Genomic DNA, 26,019 nt, shown 5'->3' on the forward strand with positions numbered 1-26,019 from the left:
TTGGGAAAAAGAAATAGCAAACCATAAAACTGGTCTTCTGCAAGGTAAGCTGATATTCTCAATTTTTAGAAAAACAACTGTGAATGAAAGGGTGAATGTTAATTTACATTTTTTTTCTTAAATCTTTTGTGCTAGATATTGTTTGCACAAACTCTGATTAACAATAAATTAATTTGTGGCATAACATATAAATCTATTGTGTTCTGAAAAGAGCACCATGATTTCTAAGTGTTTTTGCTTTCTGAACAAGTTACGGAACTACTGCTATGGGCAGTTGGGAGGCACCAAGGCATTTTAAGTACATTAGGGTTTACAAAGTTCTTTTTGATGGCATGAAGAATTCATATCAGTTCATTCAACAAACATTAACTATGCACTGGGCGTACACCAGGCCCTGTGCTGACACAGACCTTGGGGGGAATTCCTGGAGTATACAAAGTCTCCCATCTCCCCAATCTCCTTTCCTTACCCCCTCTTTCCATACATACAAGCACATAGCTTGGTTTAGTGGACAACCACAAGCTCCACGACTTACCCGTTATGTGACCTTGAGAAGTGACTTACATTCTCTTAATCTCTGTTTTATGAACCCCGCAAATGGATATAACAATACCTATCTTCCAGGATTGTTATAAGATTAAGTGTGCCTGACACCTAGTAGGTATTTAATAAATGTTAGTTCTGGGTCTCTTTCCATCTCTCCTCAAAACCTCATCTCAGAACACATCTGCCATCAGCCATCGTGGGAACATGAGTTGGTGTGTTCCCTGTGGGCTATTTACATTTTCACTTTATAATTCCTGATGGTGGGTTGAAAGGCTGATTTCTGCTAAAGGAATTTCGAACAGGTGAAGCTAATAATTCAGTCTGCTTGGACTCAAGGATCCCTCTATTAAGTATAAATACAAAGCTAATAGGTAATGTTAAAGACACAGTCAATGGTGAAGAGCACACTGGGATTGTTACCGCTTCACAAACAGTCATCAGGGCTCGAATAAGGTTTACCATATGAAATTTCCCTTTCTGTTTTAAAAATCTGAGCATTGTAGACAGTAGTTCTCACACTTTAGATTAACTTAAGAATCTGCTGGGAAGACGGTTAAACTGCAGATTCTTGAGCCCCACCTTAGACTTCCTCAATCAGAATCTCTGAAAGTTGGGTCAGAACCTGCATTTTAAGATCTCCTAGCTGAAATGGATCCTACATGGCCCTCTCACAAGATATGGTAGAAAGCATGTAAAATTTGGTGTTAGACAAATATGGGTTTAAATCTTAGGTCCACCATTAACTAATTAGATGAAGTTGGAAAAGTTTCTTACCCTCGGTACATCTTAGTCACCTCACCTATGAAATGAAGATAATATAACTTTAGAGGCTCTAATGGTTCAATGACATATTCTGTGTCATCCACACCACAGAATGCAAGACCCTCTCCTGCGTCCAATACAAGACCTGCCTTCTTGTATACTTATGGAGAAACAAAGTACATCAAGATGGTCACGATAGAGTCTTCTCGTTTTGAGTGATTAAAGACAAGTGATAATGCTGGAAATAAACCAAAATGTCAACTGATAGCTTACCCTCTCCTATATCATGTTCTACCCTAAATGATTTTTTTGTCTTTGTAAGGAAATACACACACGCGCGTGCGCACGCGCACACACACACACACACACACACACACACACACACACTGCTGAAAGTGCCAAGCTGTATTTGATTAGTTCTGGGCAGCAGCACGTTAGGGCATCTGAAAACCACAACTGGAGACATCTATTCTGATGGGCCTAATGCTCTGGATATTTCCTTTCAACCGAACTTGGGGGAAAAGTACTTTGATATAATGTACATATGGAAATATTTTACAACATTTTTAAAAAGTTAGATATTTTACTCGGTATATATATAAAACATGCTTTTCTCTTCAATGTGTGCAAATATAGATAAATCAACGTCTAAAAGAGTCTCTTGTCATTTCTAAGCTAGAATTGTTTTTTGTTTTGTTTTCTTAAATCAACTTAAGTGTATTATGAAAGGGCCAAAGTGACAGCCCAGGAGAGAGTGGTCTTTTCTCTGGGCTTCTGGCAGCCAGCAGGAGCAGCTGCTGTTCAAATGTACCCTAAATACCTTACCTCTGGAAAGATCATTTCTGGAGGTGAGAAGGCACTTTGATTTCTCATTCCCTCTGAAAGGTGTCAGTGGGGATGATGGTGGTGGTATGGTTGGCCGTTTACACAGGCCTGGTTCTGAGGCCATTGCCACATTTCACATGTGCAACCAAATTGCAATCTGGGTTCTGGTTCAAATTCTTTTGAAAAGATTAAAGTCTTGTTTTAAATGCTGTTCCTAATCTTGGGGTAAAACATTCCTTGGAAAATATTCATCACAAAAATCTATTAATAGTGGCTACTTTCAGTGAGAAGGAACAGGGAAGGGAGAGGATGATAAGGGGAAGATGGCATTTGATTTTCATATTTTCATCATCTGTACTCAGAATTTTATACCTGACCATGCAATCTTCTTTTTTAAAAAACAGGGATCATCGGTATGATGATGTCATAGGTCACTTTTGTTACTTATCCTTTATAAACTTCTGTATTGAAAAATGAAACCTAATTTAGTTTACTTTAAAAAGCTTAACTAGAAATTATTCCTTTTTTTAAGATTTAATAACCAAAACGTGCCAGACGAATACACATTTCTTTTTTTTTTATGTCTATATAATTTGCAAGGCAACTAGATGTAAAATAAAATATCTTGGGTTTGATATTTTATTCATCTGAAAATGTTGCTTTCCCAAGATTTTTCTTTCATCATTAGAAGAGTAAACGATTTGCATTTTAAATATATGCTTGACTGCTATGGGAAACAGCCTTTCCTATTTGTGTAATGTTTCATTGCACTTATTTGATCACAGTATTGAAACGAATTTCTTTTGAATAACTTTGCCTTGTCATTATGCTTGCGAATATAGTTTGTACACCTCAAGGTATCGGAAATAACGTTTTGGGGAAGTTAAAATTGTACAGTACTGTGATTCGTATACAGAGAACTCCTGCCCTGCTGTGGCCACGGAAAGGAATTACAGTTAGAAAAACACAGTGTTATTTTGTTGAATTGCAACAGCTTCTCAGGAAAAGTGTAAAGTGTTCCGCTTACAGTTATTTCCCTTTAAAAGAATGTAACAGAAAATACATGTGTGTATATTACGGGAGATTCCTTTCATACTCAGCTGTGTTGGGAGGGATAAATTCTACATTAAGTCACTACTATTATTTTTTAAATTCCCATCCACTTCTCCCCTCTGCAACCTGGCTTCCCCTGCCACCATGCTACTGACATTAATAAATGAATTCGCCAAACGTTTATGAGCACTGATCATGACACCATGTCCTAGGGCTGTGCTAAGTAATGGAGTCAGATCCTCACTCAAGTCATTCAAATATTGTGCACTTAACAACATCCTCACTGGCCAAAAGCCAGCAGTGACCAACTGTCAAACCCAGTGGCTTCTGTTCGGTTTCACTCCACCTGACTTACTGGAAACTCCCCCTTCCAAGTCTCCTGGGCTGCTGCTTTCCCAAGGCTCTCCTGCTCCTTTGATCCTGCTGTATCTGCTTTGTAGTATCCTGGTAATCATGTGGGTGATTCCCTAGGCATCCTTTTCAGCTCTCTTTCCTCTCTTTCTTTTAACTTTAGTCTGTGAACCTCCTATAATTATAGCTACATTTGGTGGGTATGTGTGGGCATTTAGCTCATCGGCTTTTATCAGCTCTGCTAGGAGACCGATGGCCCCTCCAAACAAAACCCCTGCCTGCTCCATCTCATGTTTCGGCACGTTTATCCACTGATAGAACTCCCACTGTCATCCAGATGCTGCTGACTCCTGTATCTCTAGCTCTGGCCTCTTTCCTAACCTCCTGGAGGGTCCGTCTAGAACAAAAGTTCTCACCAGGCAGATGGCAGGACCGCAGCCTCTCGCTCATTGCAACTCCCTGTGAGAGGCTTTGAGTGGTTTGTGGCTGATGGGCAGTTGTGCACATATAATCAGAGTCCCTGGGGGAAAGCTGCTCTGCTCAGACCTGGCTCTTGCCATCCACTGAAGCCCTGCTTGACCCCGGCCATTTCCTCGGTCTCCTCCCCTGACTCCAGGAGAAGCTTTCTTCTTTGGTCCAGCTCTTGGACACAGCTGCAGAGGTGCCTGGGGCCATTGTCACACAGTTCACTTTCATCAGAGCCCTCTCTTTTCAGAATGACCAAGCCTCATATCCATCTGTTGATCAAATTCAACTCCTTCTCTCCACAACACATCTTTTACAAAAGCCTTTCTGTTACGACCAACCTCCCTGCTCTCCTCATTCCCACAGTCTATCTCAGGCACTCATCATCGCTCCCCTGGACTCCTCACGTCTTTCTGATAGCTCCTCCATCTTCCAAGTGCACAAGTGATTATTTCCATTAAACAAAAATCCTTCAATGTTTTCAATCTAACAATTTAGATAAAATCTAAAGGCACCATGGCATTGAAAGACCTTCCACCATCACGCTCCATCCTCCCTTTTTGAGTCATATCTCCAGCCTTTCTTCCTTTACTCTTCTGTTATACACAACCACCTGTCTTCCCTTGGACTTTCCCATGTCTCTGCATTTGCTCAGGCTGGTCTTCATGCCTGACAATCCTTTTCCCGACCTTTAGGGAATCCAGCTCCTCCTTTGATGGTCAGCTCAAAGATGAGCTCTTCTGTAGACCTGCCTTTTCCTACCTATGAAAATGAGTCAGTCCCGTCTCAGAACTCTCAAGACAATTGGTCCAAACCTCCAATAAGCATGAGCTTCTCAGACAACTCTGCTATTGAGTGTGTGTGTGTGTGTGTGTGTGTGTGTGTGTGTGTGTGTTTCTCCCCTGATTGGAATGACAGTTTCTTAAGGACAGGGATCAGGCTTTGGTTATCTTGCCTGCTCGCTCCTCACACCCCAGTGCTTAGAACAGAGTTTGTCTCTGCTGCGTGCTGTATAAATGTTTGATGAATAAAGGAAGAAATGAATGGTAAATGTTATCACAAGCACTACTGACAGCCTTCATTGGTCCCCATCTCTCCTGAGGAAGGGAGAGAAGTATGCGATATTAGGCAGATGCTTTCAGAGTACACGCACAAGTTTCATAAAAGAGGCATTAAAATATAGAAAGGAGCTATGAGATAGAAAAGAAAGAAGAGAGTAATGAATAAAAAGAAACCAACTTTTACTTCTTATCCAGCAACTTACTTCTCTCTAGTTAGTAGTAAGGATGGTGCCTTGATTGGCATAATGAGATGTGTTCAGTTCTTACAACAAGCACTCTAGCTGCAATGTGGGGAAACCTGGGGCAGGAGGAGATGTGGGTCTACACTAATAGGTGGTGGTGGAGATGGAGAGAAGGGAACAAACTAAAGCAACGTTAAAGAAGTGCAATGGTTAAGATCGAAAGATCAAAAGAGGTGGGAGAGTCAAGGGTTTGTTCATTGATTCATTCAACAAATATTTAATGAGTCTTGCTATGTGCCAGCACTGTGAAATTGCAGGGAATTCAGTGGTGAAAAACATATCGTTCCTGACACCGAGTTTCTGATACTATAATTGGCTGTCTGATGGTGCATGAACATCCAGCTTCTCTTACTTAGGATGGAAGCAAATTTGGAAAGCATTATTATTCATCCCTTACAGAATACAGCAGCGGACAACAGCTGGAAAGACCGGTATGCTGATGTGAGAGCAGGAAGGCTGTTTTTGCTGTGTTCCAACAAAGTACTTTTTAAAACTTAATTTTAATTACAAAAGCGATCTATGTTTATTAAAGAAAAATTATGAAAAACATGCAGTTTCAAAGAAGGGAAAATAATTTGTAGTCTCATCATATAGATATTAACCATCTTTATATCCCTTTAGACTTTTCCAATGTCTAAATGCGTATAAATGAGCCAATACCCTACATACGATTTTCCAGTCTGATTTTCACAATTTTAAACCTATTGTGAGCATCTGTCTTTTTCAGAAAATGAAAGTCTACAGTATCATTTTTAACGGTTGCATATAGTATTCTAGTACATGGATGCTTCATAATTCATTTAACTAATCCTTTATTTTCAATGGAGTTTTTCAATGTTTCAGAAGTAACTGATGATCAAGTGGAAATTTGTTTCGCTAGCTTAACATTTTTTTTTTTAAATAATGATTCTTGGGCACACACTAATTCAGAACTACACAGTGTAGGGATTTGGGGAAATATAGTTCCAATTTAGCTAAATTGACACAATACAAATACAAATTCACCACAATCTACTTCTGGTCAACTTTGTACCCATATATAACTTTTTAACCATATTTAACATAATTTTTAAATAAGGGCAATAGCAATGGTTTGCTTCCTTTTAATATAATGCAACTATCCTTCATACAACTGTAACATGCTCTCTATAAAGAGAAAACAAAGTCCTTTTATCCAGTTTGGGGTAATAACCATCCCTCTTCTAGGTAAGTCATATTCCTTTGCTATCCAGTAACTTTGCTCAGATGGTCATAGCTGTTACATTCTTCCACTGCACTACATACTTCCACCTCCACTGCATAACTACGTTCTTCCACTGCAGATTCAATATTCCCTTTATCCTCAGCAGAAACCTCAGCTGGTTGAGGTCCCTTGCCTGCTAGAGTGACCTAAACCTTAATTCCTGAAAGGTTTGAGCCATTAACAGTCCTGCCCCTCTTCGGTCATTGTAGTTTTCTGTGGACTTTTATCCTGGAATATAAGAATATTTACGGCACCTCAGAGGATCTCTTGCATTCTAGACATATTCCTCCTTGCTGCCGTTTTATAGTGACAATCTGATTTTCCCTGATTGGCAGCATCAATTCCTCTAAGTCAATCCGATACCCCTTACTTGCTTTTTGATTCACTGGCATGAGAACACTGAAGTGTTGAAATGACAATTGCATCTCTCAGTTTAATGGAAATATTGATGTGCCCTTCATTGGAAATATTCCTCTCTTGAGGCTAAAACTTCTCGACAAGTAGAGCCCAAAGCGGTAGGGAATGGGAAGCAACATTTTTACTAGTGGACCAAGAGAAGCAACAATGAGAGGCACCATTCTCATTTTCTACATTTCATTCCTGGACTTGTAAATCCTTGTTCTAAGAGAAACAGCATCATATATTGATCGCTGATTTATCACACATACTGCATCTTGGAAGATATGGTCCCAGCCCCAAAAGGTGCTGACATTCAGCTGGCATCATAACTGAGTTTTCAAAAGACCCTTCCACCTTTCCATGCAGCTGTTTCAGGTGATGGGGCACGTGCTAAGACCAGTGAATTCAATGAAAATGAGCCAATTGCCACAATTCATTTACGGTCAGGCAAGCTCCTATGCCAGAAGCAATGCTGAGTGGTATACCATGATGACAAATAAGGCACTCCTTAAGTCCACACAATAGTGACTTTGATAGCAGCATTTTGGGGAAGGGAGGAAAATTTGTATCCAGTATAAGTGTCTATTTCCATAAGAACCAAGTGCCTACTAGAAATGGTCCTATGTAATTACCCTGCTATCGAGTGGGTGGGTCATACTTCTGGAAAATGGTGCCATATTGTGGACTCATTGCTGGTTTCTACTGTTGGTAGTTTGAGCACTTAGCAGTGGCTCTGGTCAGATCAGCCTTGATCGGTGAAAGTCTATTGAAAATCTCCATCCTTGCTGCCATAGCCACTTTGTCTGTGAGCTCACTGAGCAAGGACAGTGGGGACGGGGGAAAGAGGATGACTGATGTCCACAGGATGAGTCATCTTATCCACCTGATTATGAATATTCTTCTCTATATAAGTTACTCTTTGGCAAGTATTCACAGGGGGCACAAATATCTTCACACTTTGTACCTCTACAGAGAGGTCTATCCATGTGCCTATCCTCCAGGCCTTCTCAACAATTCCCCAGTTGTACTCTTTTGAATTCCCCAGCCAGCCAAATGATTAGCCACTGCCCGTAAGTCACTGTAGATCAGTAACTCTGGCCTTTGTTGCTTCCAGACAAAATGAACAACCAGGTATGCTGCTAAAAGTCTGCCCATTGGGAAGATTTTTTCTCATCACTTCTCTTAGTCCCCTCCCTCCCCCTACCCAAGTGAGGCTGTAGTGCAAAGCCATCTACTTCCAGGTAGTGCCAGAACACAGGGCAGAACTGTCTGTAAAACAAGCCCCTGTATTGTCTTCCTCAGCTAACTGTTCACAGGACACTCTCCACAATGCCACATGTATAGGTGGAGAGAGAAGAGGCAATGAGGCAGAAATGTGGGCCACATACATCTGGATTATTTCTCATGCAGCTTACGTGTACCTTCAAAACCTACTTGAACCCGATCTCCTACATAACATTTTCATCTGATGATGAAATGCTCTTGTGGACACCCACGTTTATGGGTTGATAGGTGAGACAATGCCAAACTGGTAATGGGTAGTTCAGGTTTCATGGTCAATAGTTTAGTCTCTACTAGGCTCAGTGGCAAGCCAGAGGCTAAATTTCAAAGGAGATTATTTATTTGCAGAGGATGGCATAGGTTTGCTCCAAAACTCTAGGGCTCCATGCTGTGATTCACCTAAAGGGGCTTGTCAAAAGCTCCATAGAGCACCCCTATCTGCTGCAGACATTGCAAGTAATATTGGATCTTCTGAGCCATATGGCCCAAATGACAGAGCAGTGTGCTCAACAGGCTGGACCTGTTGCAAAGCCATCACTTGTTCTGGGTCCCACTCAAAACTAGGAGCTTATTGGATTACTCAGTAAATAGGTTGGAATAGTATTACCAAATGAAAAATCCTCAGTGGTTCACTAAATACTGAATGTCTTTCTTAGTGGAAGGTGGAGTTAGAGGCAGCAAATATCCTTTACTTTGGAAGGGATATCTCTCATGTTATAGATCACTGAACCCCTAGAAATTTCATTGAGGATCCCTAGCTTTTTTTATTTTGTTTATTTCCCGTCCTCCAACATGCATACATCTTACTGATGTATCTAGTGTAGTTTCCACTTAGATCACTACGTCCAATCAGCATATCATCAGTGCAATGGCATGGTGTGATATCCTGTGAGTTAGAAGATGATAAATGTGCCTACAAATCAGGCTATGACGTAGAGCTGAACATTATATATAGTCCTGAGATAGGACTGTGAAGGTGTATTGCTGACCCTGCCAGTTACAGCAAACTTCTTCTGATGGTCATTACCAATAGGTATAAATAAAAAAGCATTTGCCCGATCAAAACCTACCTAACAGGTGCCAAGGGATGTATTGATGTGCCCTGGCAACAAAACAAAATGTGGGACAGCAGCTGCAACTGGAGTCACCACGTGATTAAGTTTACATTAATTAATCCACTTTTCTCCAAGAGCCATCTTTCTCTTATAAGGACTAATTGGCTAATTGAATGGAATGTGGTTGGAATTGCCACCTGCATCTTTCAAGTCCTTGATAGTGGCATCAATCTCTGCAGTCACTGATTTATTGTCTTGGTAAGTAAGGACAGTTCTGTTGGTTCCACTTACGTAGCTTTTCCTACTATGAGAGCCCTCACTGTATAGGTCAGGAAACCAATGTGGGGATTCTTTCATATCTGAGTATGTTTATTCCAATCATACATTACATGATTAATCTCATTGTTCTCATTACTTCTGGAAGGAGAACTAAAATGAGAACAGTGATAAAAGGAAACTTACTCCACATGTGGCTCTGTTGTTTGAATTAATTCATTAATTAACAATGAGCATGTACCTATGTTTTACTTGGAAATTTTAATCTTCACAAGTTAATATAATGTCAACAACAACAAAATTCACAATTTAATATTGTGTTAGAAAGAGTTTGTATTTAGATCATGAGACATGATAGTGTCCACCAGAGTGCCTGGCATGGAATTACCACACAATAAATAATTGTTGAGCTGGAGAAACAAACATACTGATACTTATACAGAATCCAGAGGGAAAGAGCATAGTTCAAGAGACTGAAAATGCAAAATGTTTTCTAAACAAATTTAGGATAAAATTGTATGTAATTATCTTACAAAAAACAAAGCTACCAATTTTCTCCCTAATACATATTTAAATAAACTGAAGTCAGCAGCATTAATACCGGGTTTCCCCGAAAATAAGACCGAGCCGGACCATCAGCTCTAATGTGTCTTTTGGAGCAAAAATTAATATAAGACCCGGTCTTATAGTAAAATAAGTCTATAATATAATATAATATAATATAATATAATATAATATAATATAATGTAATACAATACAATACCGGGTCTTATATTAATTTTTGCTCCAAAAGATGCATTAGAGCTGATTGTCCAGCTAGGTCTTATTTTCAGGGAAACAGGGTAGCCCAGGTAGCTCTAGTTTGTTTAGAATTTAGTAATTAAAAGCTTATTTGTGGGGTTTCCCTTCTCTTTTGACTGGCAGGGCCATTCCTAACTTCAAGACTTTTCATTAAGATTTTCTACATTAGACATGAAAGTCTTAGTAAATATCCGTTTTAGGCTCTTTTCTTCCTTGAGTATAGATTTGCTTGTGCACAGTAAGAGTTAGTCATTTTTGTTTTATGCGTAGCTAAAAATGATACGCCCTACTGTGTATAATGTTTTAAATTTTTGTTTCTTCTAACATTTATCCTTCTTTATCTATGTAAAATAGCACCCACTGAATAATGAAAATCTAATGTCCATGGTTATATTCATTATTTCTTTGGTTTTCAGTTACAGAGTTTATGCTGTGTTTAAACAAAATGTTTTCTATAGGAATATTATTGTTAGGACACAGAATAACAGATGTGCATATTTTACTCAAGAAAGGTTTCTTTTATACCTGGCTTGTAGAATATTACAAACTCGAGTTGGAGTATATCTCAAAATTTAAGATGTTGATAATAATAATGAATTGGTTCCTTGAACAAACTTACTTTTTAAAACGGGGAAAAAAAATGACAGTGAAAATTCAACACATACATAAATGTAATCTGTTCTGACTAAGCAATATTATTTTTATTAAAAATTATATTTTTTACACTTCAATGTGTTCTCCACAGTATATATAGAATTATTTGGCCCCAGAATATATAGAAATTACGTAAGTATACAAACTTGTCCCATCTTAAACCTCTTTTACGTTTAGGGCAATTGCCTTTAGGTCTCACCTAATTACAAACTATACTACACTTTTTGAGTTTATTTCAGTTCCCAAGCTTCAGTTTTGTCATATGTAAAGTGGTGATAATAGTATTTACCTAATAGAATTGCCATGAAGACTAGTAAGAACCACGGAAAAGCATTTAACACAGTATCTGCCAAGCAGTGGTTAATTAATGTTAGTTTCTTTCCTGAAGCTATAAAAGGGGCTTAACTTCTTATTTCTATGTTTTTATTTATTTTTTCAAGACAATATATTTTTGTTTCAAAATTTTCCTTATTTATGGAATTATAAGAATTTCAGAAACTTTCTGCTTTATAGTCTCCAGAAAAACTTCCTATATATTAATGCTGGTGCTAGCGTAAACACACTTCATTATTGGTATTATTAGTGACCCTCTCATAACCTAAAGTTAATGTACCTCCCTTAATATATAGCTGAGTAAGACTCCGGGGAGACTCTCACTATTGAATGGTAAGAGCAGCAAGCTTCATCTGTATTTAGAATTAGCTGTTGCAGTGTTTTATAAATATTTTCATTATTATGGCATTTAAACAATTGCTCAATAATTGAGTCATTAAGTAAAAGTGCAGAATTAATTCATGTCATCCTGTTTGTTACTGAGCCCATCCAAAAGCATGGGCTCAGTAACAAACCAAAAAACAAAAATCAGGAAAACATTGGTTCAATAATAAAGGTATTGGTCCGTTCTGGATTTATATAATGTCACTTTCACTCTTACTCCAAAAGGAAATTGACATTTGCAGAATCTTAAAATAGTGGATAAAAATTAAATAGAAAACAAAGTAGTTTTTAGGCCACCAGGTCCATCCCCAAAGACTAATTCTTCATCACGTATTTTCATCCATTAGATTGCGAATGTAGCCCAGGCAAGAGATGATGTGGCTGCCACTAGGGTGGTAGCAATGGAATGGAGATAAATGGATGAATTAAAGATATTTTTGGTAGTAGACAAAAAGACCTGCTGCTATTTTCGGTGTGGTTTTAATAAAGAGAGAAACCACGATGATTTCAAGATTTTCAACCTGAAAAATGTTAGCATTTATGATATAGGGATGGCTGAGAGAGGAGCAAATTGGAACGGAGGACACGGGTCAGCTTTAGGAGTCCTGTGGCGATGTCCTCTTGACATTTGTGATAAATCTGGACTGGATATATATATTTATATTATTTTAGCAATCGATAACAATCGTTATTACTACTATCACCACTAATACATCGAGAAGTAAAAACTCAGCACCCTACGGCTTTCTCAAGCTCTTGGAAAAATAACGCTAACAAAAACGGCAGAGCTTTCTAAACTTTCCCATTCATCCTTTAGCTAGAGGGCCTTTGTCCAATCAGCTTCCAAGTTCTCAGCGTCAGCAAATAGGCGGGCTCTGAGAGATTCAGTTCCCTCAGCTTCTCTGGCTGGGCCACGTCAGGAGCCCTGCAGGTCCTTGAAGGTACATAAATCACCAGTTTATTCATTGGCAATAATTGAGCTTCTTATTCAAATATATGTTTTAAAATTTCCAATAACATATAGTTTTAAGTCATGCCACTTGTTTGTTTTTCATAGTTTCTTCTTCTACAGATATATATACTGCCTCCGAGTGTTGCGGACCTTCCGTTCCCTCTTCTGCGCACGCGCCGGCAAAAGGAAGGCTTGGCCTGTTTCCGGGTGGCGCGTGGGGCTCCCGGCCGAGAACTGCCCTTGCCACCACCAACATGGAGACCTTGTACCGAGTGCCGTTTTTGGTGCTTGAATGCCCCAACCTGAAGCTGAAGAAGCCGCCCTGGGTGCACATGCCCTCGGCCATGACGGTGTACGCTCTGGTGGTGGTGTCTTACTTCCTCATCACCGGAGGTAACTCGGGCTGGCAGGGGCCCGAGAGGTGCGGAGGCGCGTCGGCTCCGCTCACTCTCAGCCCCCGGGCAAGCGTCGCTCTGCTCTTGATCTTTTCGGAGGGTGGAGGAAGTTCTGGGGTTCCAAGTATTAACGGCCCCAAGCTTTATTTTCTCTGACGCCTTGAGAGCACCCGTGTTCTCACTCCCATTGCGTTAACTCTCCTAGCTTCTTATCCGAGGGATCCAAGTCGAATAGATTTTTCCAGACCAGATTGTTGTCCTTTTTATTGCTTGCCATAAGTTGCTTGACAAAGATCCTGGAAAAGTCTAGTCCGGCCCATTTTACTTCCACGATTGGTCCAAAGGGTATGAGACTTTTACCTTCTCTTTGTCTCCGGTCCCCTGGAACTTTGGAAGAGACTTGAGAATTCTTAAGTTTGTTAGCTCAAACCTAAGGGTCCGGTGTTGGTTTTTACCCCGATGACAATGAATATGGAATTTTCCGAAACCATGGTTTTGATTAATATTTGAGATATATTTGCAGGTAATACTGTATTTCAGAGAACAGTTGAGAATTTAAAGAATAAGGAAAATAGCATTACTATTAAAAGCTTACGAATTATTGTATCCTGTTCTTTTCATATATAAAGTTGCAAACGGGGGCGTTGCTTTGTATGGTGGTGAGTTGGCAGTCCAGCTAGTCTCTGCAGAGCCACCACCCTTTCAAGCCAAGTTCCACGATGTACTCAAGACTGGACAACTGTAGTTTTAGATTTGGGGAAGTGGGAGTACTTAATCTAGAAATTATAAAATTCAAACTCTACAGGTTAGGGACAGTAAGAGTGGCTCTGCTTTTAAGGGAATAGTCACAGACATCTTCATTTTCATAGAGGTTTTGTGAGAATAGTTGCACTGAAGAGGGAAGAATCTGAAACCATGAGGGCTTAGTTCGAGAATGTACCTTGGAATCACACCCTTCCCCCGCCATCTGGAATAGTAACAATTAACTTAATGGTTGTTTAAGTAAATTACATTTAAAGACATATTTTTCTATGTTGGTAAGATACTGTCCTAGCATTGCATCAGCATTAACATTTGCTCAGCACATAATAGGTACTGTGTTGAATAAAAGAAATTTAAAATGCACGTGGCTTTTTAAAAATAAATAAACAGTAGTCTTCATCTGCTTTTATCTACTAGTCTCAGTCCTGTTAGCCTTTCCTCCCTTGGAGCCAGAGCCTTTGCTAGATGCCTCACAGTTGTCGTTCTACCTTTTCCCTGTTGATTGTTGTAAGATTGGAGATTGTCTGCCTCAACCCCAGGAAAATGAAAAAGACACCTTTTGGTGGCCAAGGTCATGAGGTATCTCATACAAGGAATCAATTTTGCCATTGGAAAAGAGTCTCTTAAAAACTGAGTGTACCCTTATAAGTAAACAATACTTATTACAGAGAAACATTCAGTAAGTAATGTATCAAGTCCCTGTTAAGCTGCAGGCACCAGGTACTGGGGACAACTGTGAAGGAAACAAGGATCCCGCCCTCCTGAAGCTTATAATGTCATGGTTGAGATACGTTGAGTATCACATTTTTTAACCTTTTACATTATTTTGCCATTGCAAAATGCCACGAATGCATTGAAGGAAAAGAACAAGAGGTTATGAGAAAATAATAGGAACTGGGAATCTCATTTACATCAGAGTGTGGTTCTTGAGGAAATGACATGTTACCCAAACTGAAGGATTAGGGGAAAGGGTATACTGGACAGAGGGAAAAGTATGGACAGATATGGGACAGAGACCAGTTAGGTGGGTTTTGTAGTTGACTTAGACTAGACTAGGCTGGTGGTAGAAAAAGAAAAATACAACGAAAGATATTTTGGAAGTAGATTCAGTAGATCTTGATGGATTGATTGGATGTAAGGGAAGAATGAGTGTAAAGGAATCTTACTGGTGTCAGATTTGAGCATCTGAATAGATGAAAGTGTCATTTTCTGAGATTGGAGAAATGAAGTATTTTTTGGTAAACGAGAGGTAACTTTAGGATATATAATGGTTGGACATAACCAACTATAATTAGTTGGATGTGTGAGTTTGCAGGGATGAGTATAACACGGAGAAAAGAGGTCTATGTTGAAGTTGGTCAATAACAATTGTTTTCTGAATTCTTCCTGTAAACCACATGTTGAAGAACATACGCAAAATCCCTGTTCTGGGGGAACTTATATCGCATTCTACGGTGCTAACATTATTTGATAGGTGTTGGCACATTGACAGTCATTAGCACATAGAATTGAAAGCCCTGGGAAGGGATGAGTTCAATTCTGGAAAGAATGTAGAAAAAAAGAGGAGGACGGATTAAGCTCTAAGGAACTTCCAACATTTAGTGGTTTTATGGAAGAGGAGGCTCAGCTAGAGAGAGAGCTAGAAATCATGGACAGGAGTGTTAGAAAGGCCGTGAGAAGCTAATTCCTTCCTTCACCCCCCCCCCCAAGAAAATGGATTTAGAAAACTGGATGGAGTGCTGCTTAGGAAACTTCCTAAGAAGAGAATTGAAAAGTGTCCATTGAATTATGCAACACTGGTGGATTGGAGTGAGCTGAATAATGTAGGGTAAGTGAGCAAGGGGAGATAGCAAGTTTGTCAGTTGTTTTTTTTTTTTCCAGAAGGAAGCCTGATTCCCTTTCAAAAAGGAAGCATAGAAATAGGATGTTAGCTAGGAGGGTCTGGACTGTAGGGAAGGTTGATACAGGGGAAGGACAGGTGGAAAATACAGGAGAGAGAAGAGATAACTGAAGGAACAAAGTCTGAAAAGGCAAGAGAGGATGGAGTCCTGATAATTGCAGAAGGCATCCCACCTTGGTAGGAGAAGTGATTCTTGACAGGAGCTGGAGGGAAGGAGGTGAGGATGGATGCAGCTACAGTTTGTAGATTTGGGGGTGGGGTTATTAGAGAATTTCTATAGGATTGTTTTGTTAGTTAAGGGTGAGGGAGACAGTCTTTCTATGCTCAAGAAAAGCTGGAAATGAGGATGTTGGAAAACAATGGAGAAGATAAAGAGTAGATGTTGATGGTGGGAGTTTCGGAAAACGTAAAATATTGATGGACATTAACATGAATGATCATGAATCTCTAGCGCTAATGATGAGACTTTAAAGTGTTTCCTTATTTTACATTTAAGCAAGAAAATTTCTCTAGTATCTCTCAATTTGTAGAAGCAAATCCAAGCTTATGTGGAACAGTTTCTTGAACTGAAATACAATCTTTAATGTTAAATCTCCTTTATTGAGTCATTCTTGAGTATCAGAATAGTTACTGAATGAATTTCTTTTATGAAATACCTTTTTTTTAGTTAATATCCATCACCATACAACTGCTAAATTTTATTGTGATGAGAACTTTTAAGATTTATTCTCTTAGCAACTGTTTTTTTTTTAATATATTGGGGTGACAATTGTTAACAAAGTTACATTGGTAGAGATAATATTGTTTTATAAGTCATTCTACAGTATTGGGTTGAATTCTGAATGGTTTATCTGAAGTTTAGATTAGCCGCACGTTATTTGATTATAATAATACATAAAAGCAGTTCTATTTAAATATAAATGAACCTTTAGAGGCAGATGAAAATGAATCCTATTTAAAAAATTAGGAATCCAGTCTTATTTATACCATTGTCTTTCATGTAGGAATCATTTATGATGTCATTGTTGAACCTCCAAGTGTTGGCTCTATGACGGATGAACATGGGCATCAGAGACCGGTAGCTTTCTTGGCCTACAGGTAAAAGATGCCTTTTCAGATGATTTGGTGGTGGGAAAGAAGGTTGCTGGGGCATGCCCACTTATTTAAAAAGACAGTGAAACCTATGGGGTCCATCTGTATTTAGACAGTAGCTGTTTTAAAATGCTAAGTTTGGAGATGGCAGAAAGTGGGCCAGAGCAAGAGTAGAAGTGTATTATTTATTAGGACATATAATATTCCACAATGACATGATCACTTATTTACAGGAAGGTATCAGTTTAAAATACTATTCTGGGGATCAGCAAACCAATTTGTAAGTAAAGCTTTATTGGAACGGGGCATGCCCATTGGTCCATCTGTATTTAGACAGTAGCTGTTTTAAAATGCTAAGTTTGGAGATGGCAGAAAGTGGGCCAGAGCAAGAGTAGAAGTGTATTATTTATTAGGACATATAATATTCCACAATGACATGATCACTTATTTACAGGAAGGTATCAGTTTAAAATACTATTCTGGGGATCAGCAAACCAATTTGTAAGTAAAGCTTTATTGGAACGGGGCATGCCCATTTGTTTATATACTATCTGTGGCTGCTTTCAGGCCACATTGGTAAGTATGACACAAACCATATGGCCTGTAAACCTAATAAGATATATACTGTCTGGCCATGTAAGAAAAAAAATCTGTGGATCCCTGGACTAAAATAAAAAGAATAATTTTTGAGACCAGGGAGTTCCATTTCAGCAATAAAACACCAGTCTAGTGTGGTTTTCTCTAAAGTGCTTTTTGGTTAGTCTGTAACATATGGGATTCTAGTAGTAATGGTTATTGTATTGCTTTCTAAAATCCACTTGATAACTGTCTACCTAAACATAGCTATATATTTGTATTTATGCTTACATTAATGGTATTCCATGCATAGAATATTCCTGAAAAGATTATTGTGATTCTCTGGGTAGGGGATGTAGATGACAGGAGATCTTGATGGTAGAGAAACCTTTCGGGGGTCCATGAACTGTGAGAATTTTGAAAGCTCTATATCCCTAGAAAAATCAAATACAGATAGATACAAAAGTTTGCATATAACTGGAAGGGTTTATAGATCACTGGGAATGCTTGTGGGGTTCATGGAGCCTTAGTTAAGGATGCTTGCTTTAAAATTTTTCCCTTTGAAACGAGAGATTTATTAATTACTATAAAACTTTTCAAGAAACATTTCTAACCAATTCCAAATTAATTTGAAATTGATAGAAATTTAAACAGCATAGCTTTTAAAAGCTAAACTAAAGTTCTGGGTAAAGCGTTCATATATAATAAATTGGCTTTTTAAGCTAATAATTAAAATGTGACTTGATTTTTATAGACAGTTGTGTTAGTTAAGGTTTTAAAACTTTCTTTGGACATGTGCTCCATTGTGGTTGCCCCAGTACCTAAAATAGTGCTCGATAAACAGTAGGCTCTCAATAAATATTTGTTAAAAATGAATATCCAGAAATGTAGTAAAATAGGTGTAAGGGTAAGAATAAAAAGTTAGCACAAAAATGTTTTAGCAGAATTTCACTCTAAGGAAAAATTTTTTTGTTTTTCTGAGAATTTTGATTTTTTGTTTTCCATGGTCTTTCTTTTTCAGAGTAAATGGACAATATATTATGGAGGGACTCGCATCCAGCTTCCTGTTTACAATGGGAGGTTTAGGTTTCATAATCCTCGACCGATCCAATGCACCAAACATTCCAAAACTCAATAGATTTCTTCTTCTATTCATTGGATTCGTCTGTGTCCTATTGAGTTTTTTCATGGCTAGAGTATTCATGAGAATGAAACTGCCGTAAGTTATTAAGTACTTTGTGTAATCAGCAACTTCTGTTGCAAATTGGTAAAATAATTACCTGGATCACATAAAATCATAGGCGATTTGATTTAACTCATGTAAAACAGATGAAAATTCTGAGAACTAAAGAAATTTGTGACTTGCTCAAGGTTATAGCTATTGTAGTAGCAAATTTGAGACTAATAGGTCTTCCTGACTGTTATCTTCATACATGTTCATGAGAAAATTCCATTATTTTGCTGTAGCATCACTCAGCACTGTTTCTCTAAAGTCCTTTTTAGTTAGTCTGTAACATGGGATTCTAGTCGTAATGGTAATAGTAGGGAATAGTTTCAGGCCATTAATTGCTACTGCTCTTTGAATATTGGTATAAGGAAAACCCATTAAGCTTTGGATGGGGACGGGGAGTTGTTACCTCCCCAAAAAGCTAGGGAAAGAATTTCATATATATATAATTGGATCATTTTGATTCAGAAAACTTACTGTGGCTTTAGAGCAAGAAGATAAATTGGTTTTATGGCAACTTTTATAATTCCATTTGAGATCACTAATTTGTGATGTGGACAAATTTGTTCACATTTCCTTATACTCTGATTTTACCTATAGATACATTAGTCACCACATGAACTTTGAGCAAGCATATACCATACCGTGTTTCCCTGAAAATAAGACCTAGCCGGACAATCAGCTTTAATGCGTCTTTGGAGCAAAAATTAATGTAAGACCTCGTATTATATTATATTATACCTGATCTTACAGTAAAATAAGACCGGGTCTTATATTAATTTTTGCTCCAAAAGATGCATTAGAGCTGATTGTCCAGCTAGGTCTTATTTTCGGGGAAACACGTTACAAAGATCAGCTCTTAGTAAATTCAGTTTTTAGGGAATATGTTAAATATCAAGTGTCAACTATACTGATTTCTTAGAACTGATATTCCTTTATCATAAGAGACAACAAAAGGCAGTACAGGAATGTGTTCGAGTTTCACAAGTTCCCTTGTTCTATGGCTTAACCTGCCTATTACCTAGAACACATCTGGGGTAGACTTGCCTCTAGAAACCTCCCGCTTGAAAGTCAGAAGTACTTATCCTGCAGCCATGTTCCCATCTTAGCCCTGCAGGATGGGAAAAAAGAGCACAGTGTTCTTTGTCAGCTGAATATTGGTGTGCCCATATAGCTCCCTCAGACTCCTCTGCCAGTGGCTCTTGTTCTTGTTTTTGTCCTGGGAAGACAATTTTGGCCATTGGCTAAATTGTATGAAGACTTAGGTACTCTAGCCTCCTCTTTTTGTTCGTCTTTTTCCTGCCCTTGTTGGAAAAGGTACACTGGAAGAATATATGGAAGAGACTGAAGTTTCCCATAGCAAAACAAGAAAAGAGGAGGCTCCCAGAAATAATAAAGAGGCTATTAAAAATTAGCAATCAAAACAAAAATTAGCAATTGGAGACAGCAGAACAGAAGTGGGCTGGTTTTACCCTTAGAACTAGATTTGTTCTCATTCTACGTATGCTTCCCATTCTTCTTATGGTCTTAGGTTCTATCCTTAGGATGTGAGTGTGGTTTTCTTTGAGCTCAGGCATTTGACTTTTAGGATAATAGAGCTATCGACTGCTTACAAAAAGACTTGGAAAGTGTTTAATTCTTTGGATTGCCTCCACCTTACTTTTGCACTTATTTATATAAATATTTGTCTTCCTATCCTCATTCTGAAGGTCAGTAGCCAAGATTGCTGACTAAGCCAACAGTAGGAAATAGAAAGTAGGATATACTCTTTGGGTTTCAGGTGTAGATTATGTTTAGATGTAGTCAAAGCAGAATAATGATCTAAGCAGAAAATTGCTTCTTTCTATAAGTTGTCAATGCAGCTAACTCTAGGATTTGAATTTTTAAGAGGAAGGAATTTATGATTCCCTCTTTAATATGATTTCCATCTACAGCTCCTAATGCCTGATACCTCAGGTGTGGAGTGGGGAAAAGCAATGGACAATTTTAGAAAAGCAAGGGGAGAACAGTATTGCATTTTCTGGAATACTTGCAGGCCCCAAACGCAGTGACGAGGCAGGTCTGTGTGTACATACTGCACATTTAGGGTTGTGGTTAGTACCACCAGCAAGGGGGGATGCTTTTCTTGCACACACATTATCTTTGATCCCTACATATGTAAACAGCTTGATACATATAAGTAGAACAGCAACAAGAAGACATTTAAAAACACCAGTAACCATGGTTTTTTTTCAGATTAGACAAGTTGCTAGCACCTGAGTTAAAGGATGGCTATGCTAGAAGATGTATCTTGATAGCCTCCACGGGTGGACTCTTTCACAAAGAGTATGTTATCGTTAGCAAGAAGTACCTTTAAAAAGGACAAAACAGTAGTGGTGAAATGGTACTACTAATTTTATAGTTTCTGATTTATGCTTTTTTAAACATTTGATGTCTCTCCAACTGATAAAATTTTACAAATAAAAATTGGCTTTTTTTGATGCCTTGTCTTGAAGAAATGTGGGAGCTAATAAAATGAATAACTGTTTTTTGACTGTTTGCATACATGACAATACATTTAAAATGAAAAATAAAATTTTAGTGCCTAATAGTTTTTTGTAATAGTACAAAATTACAAAGGAACAGTTTTCATTTTGAAAATAAAAATTTACTAATACAGTTCATAAGATAACGTATGGGAAGTTGTGTGTGTGTGTGAGGTACATTTTAAATGTACACAGGCTCAGTGAAATAATGTTTGTACACTGGGTAGAAGACTGTGGTACAAGTTTGTACTGGGTTCTTCTGAGAAAGTGAATGGTCATTAGATTCTCTTTAGACTCCACTATTAGGGTATTTTTGACCTAATAGCAGAATCTTAAAATTAAAAAAGTTAAAAGATGGCCTGCCGTGTCATGATATAATGGCCTAAAATTAGGCACAGTGGTTGGGAATAGAGGGACGGGTTCCTACATTTAGGCAGTCTTAGAGTGACTTGCCTAAAGTTATAAAGCTGTATAAAATAGTCTAATTAGATATTCTTATGTAATTAAAGACAAAAGCCCTGCTTTCCTCAGACTGGCAAAAATTTTCATTTTAGCAATTTGAGCTGATGAGAAAAAGCTAAGGAGCCCCTGAGTAAATCCTGAGATGGGATCAGTTCAGAAGTTTTCCAAAAGGGAGGGGGAAAATGAAAAATAAGAATATAATGATATTTTACTTAAATTAATATAATTTAGGGAATAAGATGATGCATATATCTGTTTCTTCATATGACTGAAATTTAACCCTATATGTACTAAAACTTTCTTACTCGTTTTTGGCAGACCTCTTTCAAAAGGGTTTTGCTTTATTGCCTCCTTAACATTCACATTTATATTTAGCATATATTTACTATTTGATAACTTACTTGCCGAACACTGAACATTATGCATAATTCTGCCTTCTTGACTCAAGGTCATTTTACACTTATATTAGACATATAAGTACTTTTCCATTTTTTAGTTAACTTCTTTAGTGTAACCTGTCACTTCTCATTGTTATCATTGTAACCTGTTGTAATTTCATCCTTTCCTTCCTTCTCTTTGGTTCACTGGTTATTCTGTGATTTGAGGAAATAGATAACCTAGGCATTTGATTGCATTTTAAATCAGTCCTGGCTGAAGGAGAGCTTGATGGCCTGGCCTTTTGAGTCTCTTTCATCTGCTTTCAGGTTTGGGCTACATTCAGAAAGTTAAGGTGGTAGAGAATCTGGCATCTGAATAAGCAAGGTTGTTTCAGTGAGTGAAATCTCATATCCAGGGCTCATTGTGAGCAAAGAAGAGAGGTGATTCTAACAAAACAAAATGTACAGCTGCTGAGAGTGGTGTGTGGTGGGAGGAGGGAGGAACTTGGAGGCCAGTTTGGGGCTTGCTGCTTATTCGCTCTGAGACTTTGGGTCAGTTCTGTGAACGCTCAGATTCCAAACTTGTTAAATGGAGTTAATTATGTGATTCAGAGAGAGTTAGTCTCAAGATTTAATGAGAAGGCGTTTTATGTGCTCTCAAACATAATATTAATGTTAATTATTAGTGTTTTTATTGTAAAGATAAACAGAATCCTAAAAGTTCTATGTTTCATTTTGGATTATGGCCACCATTTCAAAAATAAATAGATAATGTGATTTCTGTTTCTAAAAGAAAGTGAGATTTCTGTTTTAGGACCATTACAGAAGATAATGGACCAGGAGTGAGGACACTTGTGTTTTAAAGCTGGTTCTGTTCTGTTCTTGCCGTGTGATTTTGAGCAAACCGCTTTAACTGTCCCCACAGTCTCACATTCTTCAACTGTAAAATGAGAATAATATTCATCTTGCCCACCTTTTTAGGATCGTTGCAAGGATTAAATGCAAGAATGCATATCATAGTATTATGAGAAATTTCTGTGTTAGTGCCAACCTAGTTCAGTGCCTGCCTCCTACGCAGAAGGCACTCTGAAAGAATGAATGCCTTAAAATAAAGGTGAAATAGAAGATCCTATGTGCTGGCTTCTATGTCTAGTGGTTTTTTGAGCTCTCGATTTACTTTTATTTACCTATAATGCTTGTATTATCTAAGTACTTAATATTTGCCATAATTTTACTTGTATAAAATTCTCACAGGCCTGAATATAATAATTAAAGATCATGACATTTTCTGGGCCTTGCGAGGGAACTAAATGATTCCAGGACAAACCATAGTAAATGTTTCAAGAAGTTTACTTTTGTTCCCTACCAAGAAGTATATTTACTTGTTTTTTCTTCCAATATAGTATCTTTATAGCATTATAGTATTTCTTAACATCCCCCCAATTTTTCCTAAAGGACTATGTATGTTTGGCAGCTTTGAACAAGGATTTGTCCATTTAAGTACTCTCTTCCATTTAAATTTAGGTTGACAATAATCCATGATTTATACAATGTAGGCATAGGTCACACACTAGTTACAGGGAAGAACACCACAACATATTGTGTATCCAGAGATCGATGTGAAAAGTCCACGCTCACATACCAGCACACGCGGATGACAGGCAACGACCCCTAAAGACTCCTCGTACTTTAGGGCTGTAAAGTGTAAGCCAGCTATTGAGCAACTTCCACTGGTACAGATGTTAGTGGATACTTCCTTAAAATCTTGAACTTATTTTTTCTTGTGAAGTTTAGGTCTTAAAAGTATGCTTTTTGTGAAGTATCAGTCATTATAATAGCATATTTTTGTGGGGATCTTCAAAGTCAATATATATCCTAAGAGCCTTTTTATTTTTTATTTAGTTGCATTTGGGGGTTGGGGTGTGTGTGAGAAGTGCTGGATTGTGTCAGAATTGTTACAAAGGTGGTTGTGTGAGATAAAAGTTCTCTCTGTACTCAGTGTGGATCAGCCAGGCTGACAGAGCAGAAGGAAAAGTGAGTAAGTTCTAGGAAGGACCCGTTGTCTGCACATTAAGACCTGTAGATCAAGTGAGTCCAGAAGCTGGAATGGAGGAAAATCACATTCTTGAGTGTCTGCTATGTGCCAAGCACTGTAGTAGATCTAACCCAATGAAGAGTTTTGATTCCTTAACCTACAGATGAAGAAACTTGAACTAATAATAGCAGCTAACATTGTCAAGTGCTTATTGCCATGCATAGCAGTTCCTATATAAGTAGATATGTCTTATACAGATGGTGCCAAAAAAATGTATACACATTTTAAGAAAGGAAAACTATTAAAATTGTAATACTCAATATATACCTATAACAAGAGATGAATACAAGTCACGTTTGACTTCTGCAATTACAAGCGGTGCTCAGAATGATTACCATCAATGTCCAGACACTTGTGATTACGACGAACTACTGCTTGTGCTCAAAGTGTCCACTTGTATACACTTTTTGGCACCCCTGGTATAATCCTTAAAACTCTTTGAGGTAACTGCGTTTTATAGATGAGGCAACTGAGTCAGGCTTATTCACTAAGTGTTAGAGGCAGGGTCAAAAGAAGAGAAGTTCTGAAGGCATCAGTGGGAACAGGGTGTTTTAAACCCTTTCTTCATGTGGATAGCTTTATATAGTTTTTCTAGTTTTTCCCTGATCTTGTGGATCCTTAATTAATAATAGGTTGTCAGGATTTATTGCAAAAGAGAAAGTTTAGAACTTTATAAAATCAAACTTAATGCTTTAACTTAAAGGGGGCTCCAGGGCCTAACTTGCACATTTTGTTAAAGGATCTCCTGCTTCATCCACATGGAGTTTGACCTGCTCAGTAGCTGCAACTAAGGTCCCTCCCTGGTACATGGACATTTCCTAAAGGAATAGAGGTGCAGGGGTGGACACTTCTGCACACTGTTTTTTGAGAGCTCAAGGGCTCACTGCCCAGGTGGGAGTAGCTTCTGATCTTCCCACCCTCTCCTTTGGTAATATTAAGGTCTTTAGAAAATCCAAACCAGCTTCTTTCCATTAAAAGGTTTGTGATTTTTTTTTTGTTGCAATTGTAAGAGACCAAAGGAAATTGATTCTGACTCTTAACTTTTACATAACATTTTCTTTACTTTTTTTTTCTCATTCTGTGTTGTTTAGCATATTGGTTGGTAACTTTATCCTTTGAGGGGGAAGGGTAATGGAACTAAGGCCCAATACAAATTTGCGGGGGGCAAGATATAAAATAAGAGCCATAAAAAGGATCACACAACTATATTTTTAGATTGTCATTTGACTCACAAAATTTGTTTGGGCATTTTGCAATGTTGCTTCCTTTTCACTTTTTGTGTTTTTAAATTTTATTTCTACAGGGGTTATCTGATGGGTTAGAGTACCTTTTTGAGAAGAAATTCGTGGATATTGGATTTGCTCCTGTTCATGAAGTTTTAAAGGCTGTACCAATCCTCTGATGTGAAATATAGAAAAGGATGAAAAGCCGCAGAAAAGAAGCATCTAGTGGAAAACATGGGAAGCATATTAAAGCTCGGATTACAATATCTTCTTGGTATTGAAGAGAGAAGCTTATCATAGTATTTTTTTCCTGCTGACCTATACTGACGTACCAACAATGTTAAGTAGCACTTCTCAGTTTTTCATTTCTTAAGGAAAATATACTCCATTTCTACAACTATAATTTTGAATAGAGTGATTCTTTTTTACAACCCCCTTTACATTTTTTGGAGATGACATTTCTGATTTTCAGAAATTAATGTAACAGGAAGCTGAGAACTCTGGACAGCTGATCAGCTTTACCTATGGTGCTTTGCCTTTAAACGGTGTGTGACAGTACATTATTTCAGATACGTATGTAAGACTGTTTCCTGAACATTTAGGTGTATGAAAGGAGCAGAAATAAATAATTTTCTAATGAACACCTTTTGTATTTGTTTTTAAATTGACTGATGATATTAACCTTTTGGTCTACAGTTATT

The 26,019-nt window shown here is 38.0% G+C and overlaps 1 protein-coding gene across 2 annotated transcripts; it reads left to right on the forward strand.

The window, feature by feature from the left end:
- Positions 1–12,851: 12,851 nt before the first annotated feature.
- On the forward strand, positions 12,852–25,959 carry OSTC (oligosaccharyltransferase complex non-catalytic subunit). Of its 2 annotated transcripts, XM_033106558.1 has the most exons (4): positions 12,854–13,076; positions 16,745–16,838; positions 18,430–18,627; positions 25,399–25,959. In XM_033106558.1, exons 1-4 carry the CDS (start codon positions 12,938–12,940, stop codon positions 25,415–25,417), a joined length of 450 nt encoding a protein of 149 aa, XP_032962449.1. In that variant the 5' UTR covers positions 12,854–12,937; the 3' UTR covers positions 25,418–25,959. The 2 variants fall into 2 exon arrangements, with proteins under 2 accessions (XP_032962450.1, XP_032962449.1); XM_033106559.1 differs by lacking the exon at positions 18,430–18,627 and having other exon boundaries at positions 12,852–13,076.
- The last annotated feature ends 60 nt before the right edge of the window (positions 25,960–26,019 follow it).

This window comes from Rhinolophus ferrumequinum, chromosome 5, assembly GCF_004115265.2.
Source record: "Rhinolophus ferrumequinum isolate MPI-CBG mRhiFer1 chromosome 5, mRhiFer1_v1.p, whole genome shotgun sequence".
NCBI lineage: Eukaryota > Metazoa > Chordata > Mammalia > Chiroptera > Rhinolophidae > Rhinolophus > Rhinolophus ferrumequinum.